The sequence below is a fragment of the Rana temporaria genome, chromosome 2 (assembly GCF_905171775.1).
Source record: "Rana temporaria chromosome 2, aRanTem1.1, whole genome shotgun sequence".
In the NCBI taxonomy this organism is placed as follows: domain Eukaryota; kingdom Metazoa; phylum Chordata; class Amphibia; order Anura; family Ranidae; genus Rana; species Rana temporaria.
In genome coordinates, this window is record NC_053490.1 from 285,748,970 (window position 1) to 285,766,508 (window position 17,539).

General features: G+C 41.5%; 1 protein-coding gene across 2 annotated transcripts in view; it reads left to right on the plus strand.

The window, feature by feature from the left end:
* LOC120926886 (cytochrome P450 4F22) overlaps positions 1-17,539 on the plus strand; it is a 91,291-nt gene that overhangs the window by 42,261 nt on the left and 31,491 nt on the right. For both annotated transcript variants that reach the window (XM_040337179.1, XM_040337180.1), the window contains exons 4-8: positions 1,242-1,295; positions 4,367-4,494; positions 6,717-6,838; positions 6,966-7,233; positions 10,455-10,521. In XM_040337179.1, coding sequence (XP_040193113.1) covers positions 1,242-1,295; positions 4,367-4,494; positions 6,717-6,838; positions 6,966-7,233; positions 10,455-10,521 — 639 coding nt within the window. The remainder of the gene's footprint in view (positions 1-1,241; positions 1,296-4,366; positions 4,495-6,716; positions 6,839-6,965; positions 7,234-10,454; positions 10,522-17,539) is intronic.

Consider the following 17,539-nt stretch of genomic DNA (forward strand, 5'->3'; position numbering starts at 1 on the left):
AGCATAGATCAGTGTCTTAAATGTACACTGAGCTGAGCATGTGTCACTTGGTGTACATTAACACTGACAGACAAGAAGAAGCAGTTATGACAGAAGATACAACTAAAATCCTACCTGACAGAAGTGACCAATAAAAATCTTACCTGTCAGCCATTTTTTGTTTTTTAGGTTCAATTCTGCTTTAAGCTTCCTACTGCTTATCAACTCATATGCAACATTTGTGATGCTGTTTTTTTTTTTTTTTTTCTTTTTAGTATCTGCTTGAATCATAACACTTGCTTGTTTATCGTGTATGTTTTGTATATTGACGTGCCCTGGCCACTTTGATTCAATTACCTCACAGCTGACTCATTCTTCTGCAACATCACTGCATGTGATTACTAATGTACCCCAAATTACAAAGATATACAGTAATTGTAATACAGATTTGTAATTGTAAAACACACAATTCACACCATAATGTCTGAGTACCAAGAGGTTTCTCTTAAGTCTAACACAGGGGTGTCAAACTAAATTTCATCGTGGGCCGCATTCGTATTATGATTGCCCTCAAAAGGGCCATTTGTATCTGTGTTTAGATGTCCAGCGCATCCCCTCCCCTTACATTAGATGCCAAGAGCTACCCCACCATCAGAAGTTGAGTCCCCCACTCTCCCTTACATCACAGTGCACCCCTTTCCTTAAGCTGCTGCTGGGAAGAAGCTGGATGCATTGCTTGAAAGTAGGGGTCTGGAGGAGGACCAGAGGAGGGCTGGAGCTCTCCGACAGCTGCAGGAGATGTGCTAGGGCCGCATGAAACGGTCTTTGAGGGCCGGATTCAGCCCTTGTGTTTGACACCTGTGGTCTAACACCATTCTACTTTTGGTAGCTGACATCTACTCCGCTAGACCTTCCAACACTTTTTAGAACTCCTTCCATATACCTCATTGATCCTCTGTAATAATACATATGATACACCAGCCTTTTGTGCTCTTCCTACCTCCCATAGCATGTAATCTTTAACATGCAATGAATATTTGCACACTCAACTTTTTAGCCCCTTCCTTTTGCAGCAAACTGACTTGTTATCGTTCATGAATTTTTCCTATGTACTTAGTACATTTAATAAATAATCAATGATCATCTACTACTTCTGCAGTATTGTCTTATTGCTGAGTAGAAGCTTTAAAAATTTTAATGACTTATTAACTTTATTGGTATGCAATGGACACTTTCAGAGGTCTGTAATTCCTATTTTCCAGCTCTCATTGCCCCAAAAGATGAACTGTTCTATGGTTTTCTAAGACCCTGGTTAGGTAAGTTTTCAATTATATTTTTTGCTTTTAGAAAAAAAAAATGTGTGTGGGTGCCGGAAGCCTGAACTACAGCGGGGAGGTATTTTTTTTGAAGCACCTGATTAGAGCCGTAGGCTCTAATAGGCGTAAAAAAAATGTGAACAGCGAGCGCCATGCTGGGCGCTCGCAGGTCACTCAGCTGGGTGTTAGGCCGCTTCTTCGCCAATTAGGTGCTCAGGTCTGTTACCTGTGACCTGATTGTCTGAAATGACAGGCGCTGTGATTGGATGCCTTTCATAGCAGAGAACGGGAAGAGAGGACAGGAGAAGACATTGAGAAGCGTGGAGGACACCACCACCGTGACTCGCTGCCCCACCAAGACACGGTAGGTGCCGGGCAGGGGATGCACACTGGCAGCATTTGATGGGCACAGTAGCAGCAATTGATGAGCACAGTAGCACAATTGATGGGCAGAGTTGCAGCAATTGATGGGCAGAGTGGCAGCAATTGATGGGCACAGTGGAAGCGTTTGCTGGGCACAGTGGCGGCAATTGATGGGCACAGTGGTAGTGTTTAATGGGCACAGTGGCGGCAATTGATGGTACAGTAGCTGTGTTTGATGACACAGTGACGTTCTTGTGCATCATCTTTAAAAGAGGCTTCCTTCTGAAACTACAGCCATGCAGACCAATTTGATGCAGCGTGCAGCGTATGGTCTGAGCACTAAAATGGAAAGTTTTGGGACTTTAAATGAGGCAGGCAATAACACAAATATAAAAGGTCATGACAAATTTATTGACACAGGCATAAAACCCTATAGCAATAGGTAAGTACATAAAGGGTAATAATCCTTTGGCATGCAGAACACAACATGAATAGCAAAAAATGAATAGCACATAAATGGGACCATAGCATAAAACAAATTATATCATGTCATGAAAATGGAGTAAAACCATATTAGATAAAAATGTGATGTTAATAAAGCTATGTGTGGAATAGAGGCTGCATCCTGTGAAGCTTGGCACGTTTAGGCGATAAGATTACTTCTATCCTCCTGGGGATGCTCGTATGTGTGCCCGGTGTTCCTGCAGATCCCAACTCCTCAGCTCCAGGGGTAGACACATGGTGACTCTTTCACATCAGTATCGCTTAGGTTGAACTTAGGTTCTAGGTTGAACTTAGGTTGAACTTTCAATGGGATGTAATTCTTTTGGGTTAGACCATTTATTCCTTTTCACATCTCTTCCATCTAGATACATTTCCTTACATCTTTGTTACATGTAGCATCCGCTCCTGGTGAGTCATATTTATCGAAGAAACGCGTCAAGCTTCACAGGATGCAGCCTCTATTCCACACATGGCTTTATCAACAAATTGTTTCCAATATAGTTTTACTCTATTACAGCAATGTACATTATACACTGTTTTCATGACATGATACAAATGTGTTTTATACTATGGTCCCATTTATGTGAAATTTTGATTTTTGCTATTCATGATGGGCCGGATTCAAAAACGAGATACGACGGCGTATCTCCTGATACGCCGTCGTATCTCTGAGTCCAGCCGGTCGTATTTATGCGCCTGATTCAGAGAATCAGTTACGCATAGATATCCCTAAGATCCGACTGGTGTAAGTGTCTTACACCGTCGTATCTTAGGCTGCATATTCTTGCTGGCCGCTAGGTGGCGCTTCCGTATAGTTACGCGAGGAATATGCAATTTAGTATTTACGCCGATTCAGAAACGAACGACCGCCCAGCGCTTTTTTTTTACGTTGTTTGTGTACGGCTTTTTCCGGCGTAAAGTTACTCCTGCTATATGAGGGGTAAGTGCGGCGAATCCTATGTTAAGTATGGCCGTCGTTCCTGCGGGATTGTTTCACAAATAAAACACGCCCCCAACATCTCCATTTGAATTTGGCGGGCTTACGCTGGCCCACATACATTACGCCGCCGTAACATAGGGCGCAAGTTCTTTCTGAATACGGAACTTGCGCCCAAAGTTACAGCGGCGTAACGTATCTAAGATACGTTACGCCGGGCGGACAGATACACCATTGTATCTGAATCCGGCCCGTTGTGTTTTGCATGCTAAAGGATTATTACCCTTTATGTACGTACCTATTGCTATGGGGTTTTATGCCCATGTCAATAAATCTGGCATTACCTTTTATATTTGTGTTAATGCCTGCCTCATTTAAAGTTCCAAAACTTTAAATTTTTGTATCCAGATTAGGGATTGAGGTACACCTCATTGAAAGTCCCAGTATATGTAGATATACATTCCCCCTTTCTTTGAATTTATGGTCTGAGCACTGACAGGCTGACCCCCCCACCCCTTCAACCTCTGCAGTAATGCTGGCAGAACTTTTACGTCTCTTTCCCATAGACAACCTCTGGATATGACGCTGAGTATGTGCACTCAACTTCTTTAGTTGGCTATGGTGAGGCCTGTTCTGAGTGGAACCTGTCCTGTTAAACTGCTGTATGGTCTTGGCCATGGTGCTGCAGCTCAGTTTTTAGGGTCTTGGCAATCTTCTTATAGCCTAGGCCATCTTTATGCAGAGCAACAATTCTTTTTTTCAGATCCTCAGAGAGTTCTTTGCCATGAGGTGCCATGTTGAACTTCCGGTGACCAGTATGAGAGAGTGAGAGCGATAACACTAAATTTAACACACCTGAGACCTTGTAACACTAACGAGTCACATGACATTGGGGAGGGAAAATGGCTAATTGGGCCCATTTTGGACATTTTCATTTAGGGGTGCATTTACTTTTGTTGCCAGCGGTTTAGCCTTGAAGGGCTGTGTGTTGAGTTATTTTGAGGGGACATCAAATTTACAGTTATACAAGCTGTTCACTCACTATTGTAGCAAAGTGTAATTTCTTCAGTGTTGTCACATAAAATATTTACAAAAATGTGAGATACTGTGTGTGTATTTATATATATATTTATATATATAGCTCTAGCTCTCTGCGCTATAGAATGATATCCAGAGCTCATTGATAAATTAAAAAGTAATGATGAGTGACAGGTAAATGACAAAATGACCAAACTCATTTTTTTTTTTCATGTGGTGTCTTATTTAGGAGATGGTCTTCTTCTCAGTCGTGGGGAGAAATGGGGTCGGCACCGACGTCTTTTAACTCCTGGATTTCATTTTGATATCCTAAAAAATTATGTTACTATCTTCAACCAAAGCACTGATATCATGCACGTAAGTTCAAACTTTTCATAATATGTGCAGTATCACAACTTTCTATGTGGTAGGTCGGGGATATGCAATTAGCGGACCTCCAGCTGTTGCAGAACTACAAGTCCCATGATGCATAGCAAGACTCTGACAGCCACAAGAATGACACTCAAAGGCAGAGGCATGATGGGAGTTGTAGTTTTGCAACAGCTGGAGGTCCGCTAATTGCATCTCCCTGTGGTAGGTCATTGGTTCTCAACCTAGAGTAGCATGCTCCTGGGAGTACATTGACACATGACATTCATCTAGAGGGCTGCTTTCAGTATGACAGATCAATGAGGACTGGTGCAAGAGTCATAATGTGGTGCTTACAATGGTCCGTTTTTTATTCACTGTATGTAAGACCTTTATCTCAAAAGTAAAAAACAGCTTAAAAAGTGTTAGCTGTAGCTCGGCTTTAATTTGTTAGTCAAATTTATCTAAATCTGCATCTAAAGGCCCATACACACGATGAGACTTCTTGACAACAATTGTCCGTCGGACCTGTTTTTGTGGACAATCCGACCGTGTGTACGCTCCATCGGACAAACTTTTTCGCTTTTTCATCGGACAAATGTTCGCTGTGAGAACAGACAAACTTTCTGGCAACAAATGTCCTACGCCGGCTAATCCGATCGTGTGTACACAAGTCCAAAGTACAAACACGCATGCTCAGAACCAATGCTAAAGATCAAACAACAATCGCAGAAGTTGCCCAAAGGGTGGCGGTAAAGAGCAGAAAAAACATGTAGTACATCTATTACGTCAAAATACGGCAGCTATAGAGTTCTTACTAGCTTTGCAAAGTTGTAAGACCTATACTCTTTTTTTTTTTTTTTTATGTAAGGTCTTGTTTACAGGGCACTTGCAGTTGGGGAAGTGGTAAAACATGCAGTTCACCTGTGTTTTTACCACCCCCCCCAACTACTCTCCCTTAAAGTGTCACTAAACCCTCATCATAAAAAACTATCAATAAATGCTGTTCATACTCACTTTCTGTAAGAACTTTCTGTTCTTCAAAGAAACCTGGTTGATCCTGCCGCTCTCTATCTCCACCTTCTTTTCATGTCCCCAATTCAGGTAGGGATTTTGTAGCTGTGGTGGCAACTCTGCACATGCTCAGTTTTCAGTGAGTTTCTAAACTGAGCATTTCCACCCTATCACGTCAGAGTAGCCCCTGTGACTATAGACTCACACAAGTGGGTGTATACACAGTGGTAAATGACAGCCCACTCCCTCCCTCCCCAATGCCCACTAACCCTCTAAACACAATGGGGGTAGAATATATGCATGTAGATTAATGGAGGCCTCACCTCCCTCTCATTTTAACACACAGGCTGGAGGGGCGTGACTGGCAGAAATCGTCCCACACCATGTTATTTCCACAAAATAATAAAGATTTGATTTAAAAAATATATTTGTATGACAATTTAAAACTGTTTATTGATATTTATTTATTTTTACTCTCCAATCCAAAGGCTATTTTTTTTTTTTAAACATGTAACCAGCAGCAGCGTACTAGAAGTTCCTCCTGCTTAGGTTTCCCTGCAGACAGGCTGGGAAAGGTCTGGGTCATGTGACAGCTGTATATCGATTCTGAAAAAGGCACTTAGATGTTTTTTGTTAAATTAAAATAATTACAGTTCCATCATCAGCATACAGAAATAGAAGGGACAATGTAAATTGGCAACAGTGTCTGTTTAGTATTATTTTAGGCTGAAAAAGGTGGCTTATGGGGGATGTACACATGCTGCAATTGCAATGGTGGAGCAATGCAAGGCTCCCTATACCCTCCAATATAATTTAACAAGTACATTAAGGATTGAAAGGGCTTGCCTCCAACCTTCCAACAACCTGCAACTTATATGTGGAGTTTCTCAGGTTTTTCAGCAAGAATTGTACCCCTGACATGCCCACGGAAAGAAACCCATTAAAGTGAATAGGGTGAACAGGAGGTGGTGTGGGTAAAACACATGGTAAGGAGGCAGCATAACAGCTGCCTGTCAAATGCCCTCTGAAAAGTGATCCACTGCAGATCGGCATTGTGTACTTTGGTAATGCACCTAAATTAAAAAAACAGTTTGGCTTCACTCCAGTTCTATTCCTATATCCAGGAACATACAATTTTATAAACCCCCCAGTGTAGTTGTATGCAATAGTGACTATTCCACTTGTGACTAGCACTAATCACTGACTGTTTTCCATAGGCTAAATGGCGCAGAATGTGTGTAGGAGGCCCAGTGTCGATGGATATGTTTGAACAAATCAGCCTGATGACGTTGGATTCACTTCTGAAGTGCACATTCAGCTATGATAGTGACTGCCAAGAGTAATAATACCTTTCATTTTTCCAGAAATTCTTTAAAAAGATTTGAGCACTCTACATAGTAATACATTAATACCTTGCTCAAAGGAAATGTTGCGTAATAAGCCTTTTCTTTATATCTCAATTGCAGGAAACCAAGTGATTATATTGGTGCAATTTATGAGCTCAGCTCCCTGGTGGTGAAACGTGAACACAATCTTCTACATCATTTTGATTTCCTTTACCAATTCTCCTCCAATGGAAGAAAGTTCAAACGAGCATGCAAAATTGTACATGATTTTACTGGAGATGTGGTACAACAGCGGAAGAAAGCACTACAAGAAAAGGGGGCAGAGAATTGGATAAAGTCCAAGCAAGGGAAGACCACCGATTTTATTGACCTCCTGTTACTATCAAAGGTTTGAAAGAAGTTCAACTAGTACATATCTAGTACTTCCAAATTAACACCCCATTCACTCTTGTGTGCCTTGTTTTGTGACTTTGGGCATGAAAATCGCATGACAAGTCATACCCCATGTTTTCCAATGATAACCAATCATACTGTATATTGTGCAACCTAAAGTAGTTCATGCACTCGTTTGGTCTAAATATCATGCTACTTGAGGGCCATAGACATCGATGTTAACCTCCTGAGCGGTATTCCCAAGTCTGGCTCGGGGTGGGATTTCAGCACCAATAGCAGTATCCCCGAGCCAGACTCGGGATCGCATCGCAGTATCTACAGGCAGAGTTTACTTATCTTGTCCTTGGATCCTGCGATGCCTCCCCGCTGTGTGATCGAGCTGTGTCTCCTTGCTCGATTCACACAGTGCCTGTGTGCCACCGAGCTCCGTTCCCTGCGATGTTACGACGCACGGGGGCGGAGATCAGCACCAAATTCAAAAAAGTAAGTACACATACAGTATACAGTAATCTTATAGATTACAGTACTGTATAAAATAATTACACACCCCCTTTGTCTCTAGTGGTCTGCCCAGTGTCCTACATGCAGTTTTATATTATAAAAACTGTTCTTTCTGCCTAGAGATTGTCCATAGCAACCAAAAAGTGTCCCTTTATGTCAAAAATGGTTTTAGAGCAGCTAGAAAACAGCGATAATAAATTATAATCACTTGCAGAATTGTGCGATAGTGATTTGTGGGGAAATTCGTCATCAAACACTAAAAGTAATGACAGCGACAATTCTGCAACTGAGCAAATTTCAGTGTTTTTGATTTGATTACATTATTGATTAATTTTTATTATAATTACATTATTATTTGTTAGAATTATTTATAGTTATTTATTATATTATAATTTACGATTTTCTGTTTCAAACTTTATTATACCCGGGATGTCTACTAGACTCTTGTTTGGACAGTTTTAAGTGCGTTATTCCTAAGAATTACAGGCCTAAAATATAAATTGCCAAATTTCCTTGCAAAATAATTGTACCGCTTTCAGCACCTAAAACCAGAAAGAACCATACCGCAAGGGAGGTTAACCCTCAAAAGTTGTACCTGAATGTTTTACATGCAACAGTGGCGCAACAGTGGGTCCAACTTTGCAAAGGGACAACAAGTCACATCCGAGTCGCACCCATTCAAAGTTTCACTCCAGAGTCGCAAGTTTTTGGAATTGTACAAGTGTGAAAGGAGCCTTAGGCTGAACCTCATGCAGATAGTTTAATGCAACCAATGCAATCAAAGTGTATTTTTTTTTTTTTCATATCAACCTGTTACCCCCTGTGCAGCAGCATTCAAATGAAGAGGAGGGGGCATTGAATAGAGCCAGTCAAGTGTACAGTATTTCAGTTGTGTATCTACCTGTTTGTCTAGGGTTCGGCTGTAAATTCTGCTACCCATGCCTTTAGAGATTAACAAAGTGTAACCTGCCACATTCTCCTAAAAAACAATACTATTTGCACATAAAATAGTCATAAAAACCCAATAGTATGATAGATATATATATATATAAATACAGTAATAAATAACTTAACAAATTCGTAGGAACACAAACATTCTTTTATAAGTATTCTAGTGCTTTTGTTATTCGCAGAGATGAATAGATTAAAACTGTAGTTTTTGTGTGTGGCTAATCCTTATCAGCACTATAGTTAAAAGAGGAGTGCAGGTTTACAAAAAAATAAATCTGTATACTTACCTATGTGGATGCAGCATTGATCCGTTGCTGCAGCTGTCCCCCACTGGCTTATATGGCTCCTATATTTGGCCTGCGATTAGTGAACTCTCTGACATTTAAAGATTGGAAATATCCCCTTGGCTATCAAGTAGTGATTATAGAAAATACACTAGTTGGAGGGCCGCTTTTTCGTGTGTGTATACAGCCCTTAGGTGACATGTAAATGTTTAATTTCTACTTTTCATCACAGGACAAAAATGGAAGACAGATGTCTTGTTGGCTAACAATGTCCCCATAATTTATTATCCAGAAAATACAATCCCTTTTCTTATGGAAACTGTTTTATTAACAGAAATAAATTAAAATCTTTACAAATATTCTCACTTATAAAAATTAAGTATGTGGGCCACTTTGGTGTGTGTGTGTGTATGCAGTTCTTAAGTGACATACAATATATCAGTGATGGCGAACCTTGGCACCCCAGATGTTTTGGAACTACATTTGCCATGATGCTCAACTACACTGCAGAGTGTATGAGCATCATGGGAAATGTAGTTCCAAAACATCTGGGGTGCCAAAGTTTGCATCATTGCAATATATTATCCATAAATAGTGCAGGATTACATTGCTGACATTGTTTGACCTTGGTGACAGATGGATACTTGTAATGACTAGTAGATGGTGCTGCACCACAGTACACTCTGATGCAAATAACATACACTGCAACGTCACATGTGCCATGTAAAGCCAACATTTTGGGGCTGCACCTGCTCCCTTTCTCAAGGTGACCCTTCTTTTTCCACCTCGAGGAAGGGACACTGCAGTGTCCCAAAACGTTGGCTTTACATGATATGTGACTTTCCACTTTTAAAAGTTTATTTGCATTAAAGCGGGGGTTCACCCTTAGAGGGCACTTTTCCCCCTTAGATTCCTGCTCGTTATTACTAGGGGAATCGGCTATTTATTTAAAAATAGGTGCAGTACTTACCCGTTTACGAGACGCATCCTCTCCGTCGCTTCCGGGTATGGGCTTCGGGAATGGGCGTTCCTTCTTGATTGACAGGTTTCCGAGAGGCTTCCGACGGTCGCATCCATCGCGTCACGATTTTCCGAAAGAAGCCGAACGTCGGTGCGCAGGCGCAGTATAGAGCCGCACCGACGTTCGGCTTCTTTCGGCTACGAGTGACGCGATGGATGCGACCGTCGGAAGCCTCTCGGAAGACTGTCAATCAAGAAGGAACGCCCGCTCCCGAAGACCATACCCGGAAGCGACGGAAGAAGATGCAGCTCGAAAACGGGTAAGTACTGCACCTATTTTAATACAAATAGCCGATTCCCCTAGACCGAACGAGCAGGAATCTAGGGGAAGAAAAAAAAATTTTTTAGAAATGGGTGAACTCCCGCTTTAAATATCTGGTGACGGCTAATCTTTCTTAATATACTGTATTATTCATATGATACATACGGTATATATATATAATTTATTTTTTCATCCTAGGATGAACATGGAAGACAGCTGTCTGACCAAGAGATGAGGGATGAGGCTGACACCTTTATGTTTGAGGGTAACCAAATAAAAAATTGTGTATTTTGGCTAGATATGTAGAAACCTACAGAAAATATTTTAAAAGAACACAGATGCCAAAGCTCAAAGCATCAGTAAAAGCAACAAACTTTAATGAACAAGTTATCCACACTTACACTGGGTCAGGGGAAAAGTAGCATGGGAGAAGGTTTGCAATCCACCAACACAGCAAACAAAGACCTCCAGGGATCAATAAGCCAGATATTGGAGGCATTAGCAGTAATCAGGGCCAGGACAAGGTCTAAAGTGCGCCCCAAGGCCGAGCAGAGGGCAGGGTTAGTAGTGGTGCACAGCACAGAAATGCGTGTAATGGCATGTGCTGAAATAGTGCCAATGGTTCTGGCACAACACAGCAAACTAAAGAGATTAATAGTGATGCACATTCCGTGTTCTGTTTCAAGCACCTCTTTATGCAAACACATACCTAATTTATACTATGGATCATCTGGCCAGTATGATCACCTGCTCAATAAGCGCCCTCCATAGACAGCTTAACTCTCAACTCTCAACATTTTGCATATTTGCACTACAGAACGTGTTCCATAGGAAACCATGTTAATTGGATTGTAGTGCAAATCTGCAAAATGCAAAAAGCACAAAAAATGCATAGGTGCGAATCAGGCCCAAGGCAAGGCAGGTTATTCCAACATACTTTTTCCTGTAAAAATGCAGTACATTGGTGTTAACTGGTGATATGAAAGTGTAAATGGACAATGATCTTCTACACCTTATACCCACAATGAAGGGTGGAAACTAACTGGGGGAACAAAATGTAGAAGGGAGGGGTCTAGCTAAGGACTAAACCAAATAACATAGACACTTAAGAAATACTGGATTGTACTATACAAGTATGCCAAAAAACAAGTTATAGTTACAATAAATTGACACTAGATGTCACCACAAAAATATACATAACATAATAAAATCCAATGCAAGGTGATAGATACACAGTCAGTGTTGCAAAACATTCTGTCCCATAGTAAAATACAAAAGGCTAACAGGGACATCGGTGTTAGGATAAAGTTTCCCTGCATTAGATGGTGTCCCTGGAAGGAAAAAATGCCCTATGCCTTAATGGTATCACCTGAAAGAATAAAGGTCCCTGCATGTCAGTGCAATGGAAGAGGAGAGCGTGCAGGCTAAGGGGGGCTTTTTTTTGGTGCACTGAACTAAGGGGTCCTTGGTGGCCATTTGGGGGGGGGGGGGGGTAGTGCTAAGGGGAAGAGGGGGAAAGTTCTGTGGCTTTTCTTGTGTTCAGAGACCCTACCAGGGAATGGTAGTTTCTCCTTCTCCCTACCTCTGATCATTTGATATGTCACATTATAAAGGTAAAAAGGAATAACGGGAGTCCGTCCTTACTTTCCGGTGGATGCCCGGACAGAGAAGGATATATATATATATATATATATATATATATATATATGGCCCCTGCTCTGCCTGACACAAATGACAGCTCCTGTCACAAGGCAGTGTCTACATAAAGACACTGGGCCCAGGGCAGCTGACAACACCTCCCATCCCTCTTGTTCCAGCCCTGGCTGTAATACCTAATACCTTGATAGAAGCTGGTATGTTTTTTTTTGTTTACAAAAGTTTATTGTAAATATAAATGTGAATAAGCATACATACATTATAAACGAATGGACAGTACAAGGATCAGCGTAATTTCATTGATATACAAATACATATAGTATTGTAAGGTAACATTGAAATACCTATGAAAAATAGATCAGAAATCATTGCACTTTTTTCTTTCACGACTCAAAAAAAAAAAACCTTAGCCAAGATTCAACTAAAATGCTTAGGGTTGAGGGGTTTGAATAAAAGAGGAGGTAACCTAGGCTATCGTTAATGGCTGGAGCACCAACTAGACCATTTAGAGTTATATACTTGTAGGCTATCATTAAGGGTATGGTAAACTCTTTCTGAGAGCTTGAGAATCTCCATCCGATCCATCACCTGTTGCCAGGATATGTTGTTGGTTCTCCAATTCAATGCAACCATCCACTGTATTGAACTACATAGGGAATGTAGTAATCTAACCTGTGGGGTGGGAATATCAGGAATCCCAGCATAGAGAATGCAAATTTGAGGGGAAAAGGAGATTTTGTGGCCTGAAGTCGCCTCAAACCGTGCTGCTGCAGTTTTCCATATTTGCTCAAGGAATGGGCAGCTCCAGAATGTGTGTAGCATAGTACCCTGTTCAGAGCAGCCCCTGAAACAGTTTGGGGAGACAGATAAATAGAAGGAATGGAGTTTAGAGGGTGTAAAGTACCACCTAGAGAATATTTTATTTGGTGTTTCTCTAAAAGAAATAGCTTTATTGCATTTCCGGAGATTTTCTGCCATAGCGTACCAAGATTCAGGGGGAATTGTGACTCCTAGGTCCACTTCCCAGTGTAGCATCTGGGAGGATTTCTCCTCCAATTGAAGATTATTGAGGTAGCTATATATCAGAGAGATCATCCCTCTGTCCCGTGCGGAAGAGAGGCATATCCTCTCAAACATTGTCATGGTGGGGAGGGTGGATAGTGAAAAGTAGTTTGCAAAAAACGATTTTATAAGCCTGTAGTTTTCTATCTCTGAATAGGGGAGGCCATGGACTCTCTGTATCATCTCGAAAGTTTTAAACTCCCATTTAGATTGGAATGAGGATAATGTAAGTAGGTTTTTATCTATCCATAATGAAAAATGCCGCCTGTTGGTATATGCCAGGTTAAATCTGATGTCACCTAGGAATGAGGTAAGAGGAGATATAGGGGAGGAAAGAAGGTGAGTGTCTTTTATTTTAACCCATAATTGGAAGAGGTGGGCCACAACAAGGTTGAGTTTGGAGAGCTTTCTATAGAGAACATTATTGGACCATAATATGCCCTGAAGGTGGTATGGAAGGATAGAGGAAGTTTCAAACTTCTTCCATGGTATATTTTGCATAGGAGAGAACCATTGCGACAGTTGGGAGAGTTTTGTGGCCAGATAATAGTGCCAAAGGTTGGGTAAACCCAGGCTGCCCTTTGCTTGAGGTCTGTGTAAGAGAGCGTAGCTATATCTGGGTTTTTTACCTTCCCAGATAAATTTGTTGATAGTTCTCTGGATACCCTCGATCCTAGTTTTGGGAACAAGTATGGGAAGGGAGCGGAAGTAGTACAATAATTTAGGGATAATGCTCATTTTGACAGCACAGACTCTGCCCAGGAATGAGATGTGATGAGAGGACCAGGAGTTCATAAGAGAGCCAATGCGTGCGATGATAGGGGGATAGTTAGCTTTATATAATTGTGTATATGAAGAGGTGATATTGACCCCCAGATATCTGAAGGAGTCTGGGCACCAAATGAAAGGGAAATTATTATTATTACCCAATCTAGTCAGTAAATCAGGGGGTAAGTTAAGTGATAGGGCTGAACATTTAGCAGGGTTAATTTTAAGGCCTGAGATAGCGTGGAAAGTGTTCAATGTATCTAAGAGCACTGGGATGGAGAGTAGGGGTTCCGTAAGGAACACTAGTGCATCGTCAGCATATAAACTAATCTTGAACTCCGAGTCCCCACCGGGATACCCACGAATGTCTGTGTTGTGCCTGATGGCCTGAGCAAGAGGCTCTATGGCGAGCGCAAAAAGGAGAGGGGACAGGGGACAACCCTGCCTGGTTCCTCTGCCCAGCGGGAAGAATTCTGAGTTGTTACCTGGGATTTTGATACGAGTCTGTGGGGCATGGTAAAGGGCATTAAAGCCTTGTAAGAAATTGCCTGTGATTCCGAATTTAGGGAGAAGTTTATTCAAATAGGACCAACTCACGCTATCGAAAGCTTTGTGTATGTCCAAGCTTAAGAGGCAGGCCTGTTTGGAGTTCAAATTAGCATCCTGGATGACATTAGTCACTAGTCTTATGTTGTCCACTATCTGCCTACCTGGTATGAAGCCTGATTGGTCGTGATGGATTAAGGGAGAAATAACTGAGGCCAGTCTGTCTGCAAGGATTCTACCGAATATTTTAATATCATTATTTAGTACTGATATGGGGCGGAAATTTTGAGGGAGAGTGTGGTCCTTATCGGGTTTAGGGATCAGGGAGAGGTTTGCTAAAAGCATCTCCTCGGGAAATTGATTACCCTCCAGGACATAATTAAAGAGTTTCATAAGATTAGGGGCTAACAGGGGGGAACATTTTTTATAGTAGGAGGTTGTGAAACCATCCGGGCCTGGGGCCGTGGATACTTTGAGGGATTTAATTACCTGGGAGATTTCTTCTGTAGTACAGGGCCTGTTCAGGGATTCAGTTTGATGGGGATCTAAAGAGGGGAGTCTCAAGTCGTTCAACCATGAGTTGGCAAGTGTATCTGGGTCTATACCCGGGTCGGACAGCAATTTCTTGTAAAAGTCAGTGAAGATATTGAGAACTCCACGTGGATGTGTGATCAGGTTACCATGAGTGTCACGTAACTTGTAAATATGAGTGGGGTTAACATCTTGATTCAACTTCCTGGCAAACATTGCCGATGGAGAGTTACTGCGTATCAGAAATTTGGCCTTTGAAAACCTTAATGCCCTTTCTGTGTTTGCTGACAGAATAAGATCAAGGGCTTTGCGTTTGGATTGAATCTGATATGTGATTTCCTGTGAAGTTGAATGTTGTAGTTTATAGTATAATTGATTTAATTCATTTGTCAGACATTTAATATCAGCCAGTCTTTCCCTATTTGTAGCCGCTGCTAATTTGATGATATGACCCCTAAGAACTGCCTTATGGGCTACCCAAACAGAGGAAGGGGGAGTGTCTTCATTAATGTTATCTTCAAAATAGTTGTCTATATGGGTTGCAATAGAATCCTTGTTTACTGAGTCTGTCAGTAGGGCATCATTAAGTCGCCAATTGTATGTTGAAGGGGAAAGGCCTATGTGTGATGTATCGAAAGATATGATGTCATGGTCAGACCATGGGCAAGGATGTATATGAGCATGGGATGAGTTGGCCAACAAAACGGGGGTGCAAAAAATGTAGTCCAACCTGGCATAACAGTCATGTGGGTGAGAGTAATGTGAGAAGGCTTTGATCCCTACATTGTGAGCCCTCCAGGAGTCTATTAGTTGGTTTTTATTGATAAGTCTGTTAATTGTTTTAGAGAACGATTTCGAGGAGGGTGAGATTTTTCTTCTATGTAGGGCTGGATGAGCTGTTAGGTTAAAATCTCCACCCAGGATTATATGTGGGGAGTGATATCTATCCAGTATATTAAAAAAATTTGAAAAAAAAGTTGTTTGAGATTCATTTGGGGCGTATATAGATGCGATAGTGATCCCTTTGTTATTGACAGTACCCTTTAGGATTATAAAGCGGCTGTCTGGGTCTTTAAAAATATGTTGTATATCAAAAATGACTGAGTTACGTATAAAAATTGCAACCCCACGGGTTTTGTTAGAGAAGGTGGTGTAGTGGTGCTGACTATATGTTCTGTTAAAAAAGGTGGGGTGGTTAGCCGTGGCAAAGTGTGTCTCTTGGAGTAAGATAATGTCCGCTCCAATTCTCTTGTAGTGTTGGAATGCTTTTTTACGCTTATGAGGTGAGTTAAATCCCTGTGTATTGTGGGAAACTATTCTAAGACCCATGAGTAAGCAATAGGGGGACTATCAACAGACTAAATCTTATTATCAGGATGCAAAACCACACGCCTTGGTTCATGTGATAATACAAAAATACAGTTGTAAAGATAATCAGCATAGACCTGGGCAAAGCCATAGAGTGTGAGTGAGTCAGGCATACATAGAGCAATGAAATCGCATAAAGTACAATGCATGAGCAATAAACCAGCGTAAAGGAAATAATTAAGTGACTGTCACTGTATGAGCTTATCCAAACAAAAAAGAGGGCCCTATTGGCCCACAATATAAACCACTGAATTATCAAAATTACAAAACATATTTTGGGGACAGGAAAAGGCCTGTCAAACATTTTACAACGAGTTGTAAGAAGTGGGACATAAGTGTCCCTAGACCACAGACCACTCGGGTGATGCCCCATCCTAGAACGGAGCAGCAGTCGAGAACAGCTGTGGAGGTGGGGTCAATCTAGCGACGACGGATGTTCCAGGCATCTTGAAAAAAAAATTAGATAATACAAAAGGTAAAAATACAAATATATATCGAAGTTAGAAAAAAAAAAATGTTCTTAGGGTGGGAGTTCCCACCCAAATGCTTTGTGCTATGAAGCGGAAAATTTGCACCAGGGCGTATAATGCAGAGTCAAACAGGGTTGGGGCAGAGGTATAGTCAGAGGGAGCTTCCAGGAACTTGTAAGCTCACGTTAGCTGGTAATGGGACAATGATGTTTGACCATGGACTCGTAGTGGATATGTTGACCTAACATTGTGAGGCCTCAGCTAGCAAGTATTCAGCAGCAGTCCAAAATAATGGGTCCAGGGTGAGCATCTGTGAAGTGGGTTGATGAAATGTCCTGTGCTAGAGTCCCTCTCTGGAGAGGGGAGTATAGGTGTAGGGGGAAAAATAAATTTAAAATAACAGCGAGAAAAAGACTTAAAAGAACAAAAACCAGGAAGAGACAATGAATTTGGGCCGGGGAGACCACACAGAATCAAAAGGGGTCACTTCTGAAAAGATTGGATTAGTCTTCTTTGGTCTCTTTGGCTGCGTCTGGTGGACGGGGTTGACCAAATTGGGGAAGGTCTGGGTGTAGCAGGGGGACGAATAAGAGGATCTTGGGTTAATAAGCCCAGTTTCACCAGGAGTTCTTTTCCCTCGATAACATTGTAGACCGTGTACGTTGATCCATTGTGTGGGATCGTTAGCTTAAAGGGGAATCCCCAGCGGTACCTGATCCTAGCAGCTTGTAATACAGTGGTAACTTCTTTCATCCTGCGCCTCCTATCCAGGGTTGCAGGGGATATATCCGGATATATTTGGATTCTTTTGCCATCCATGTTTAGATTAGGGGAATTTCTGGATGCGCGCATTATATCTTCTTTTATTAGAAAGTCCCTCAT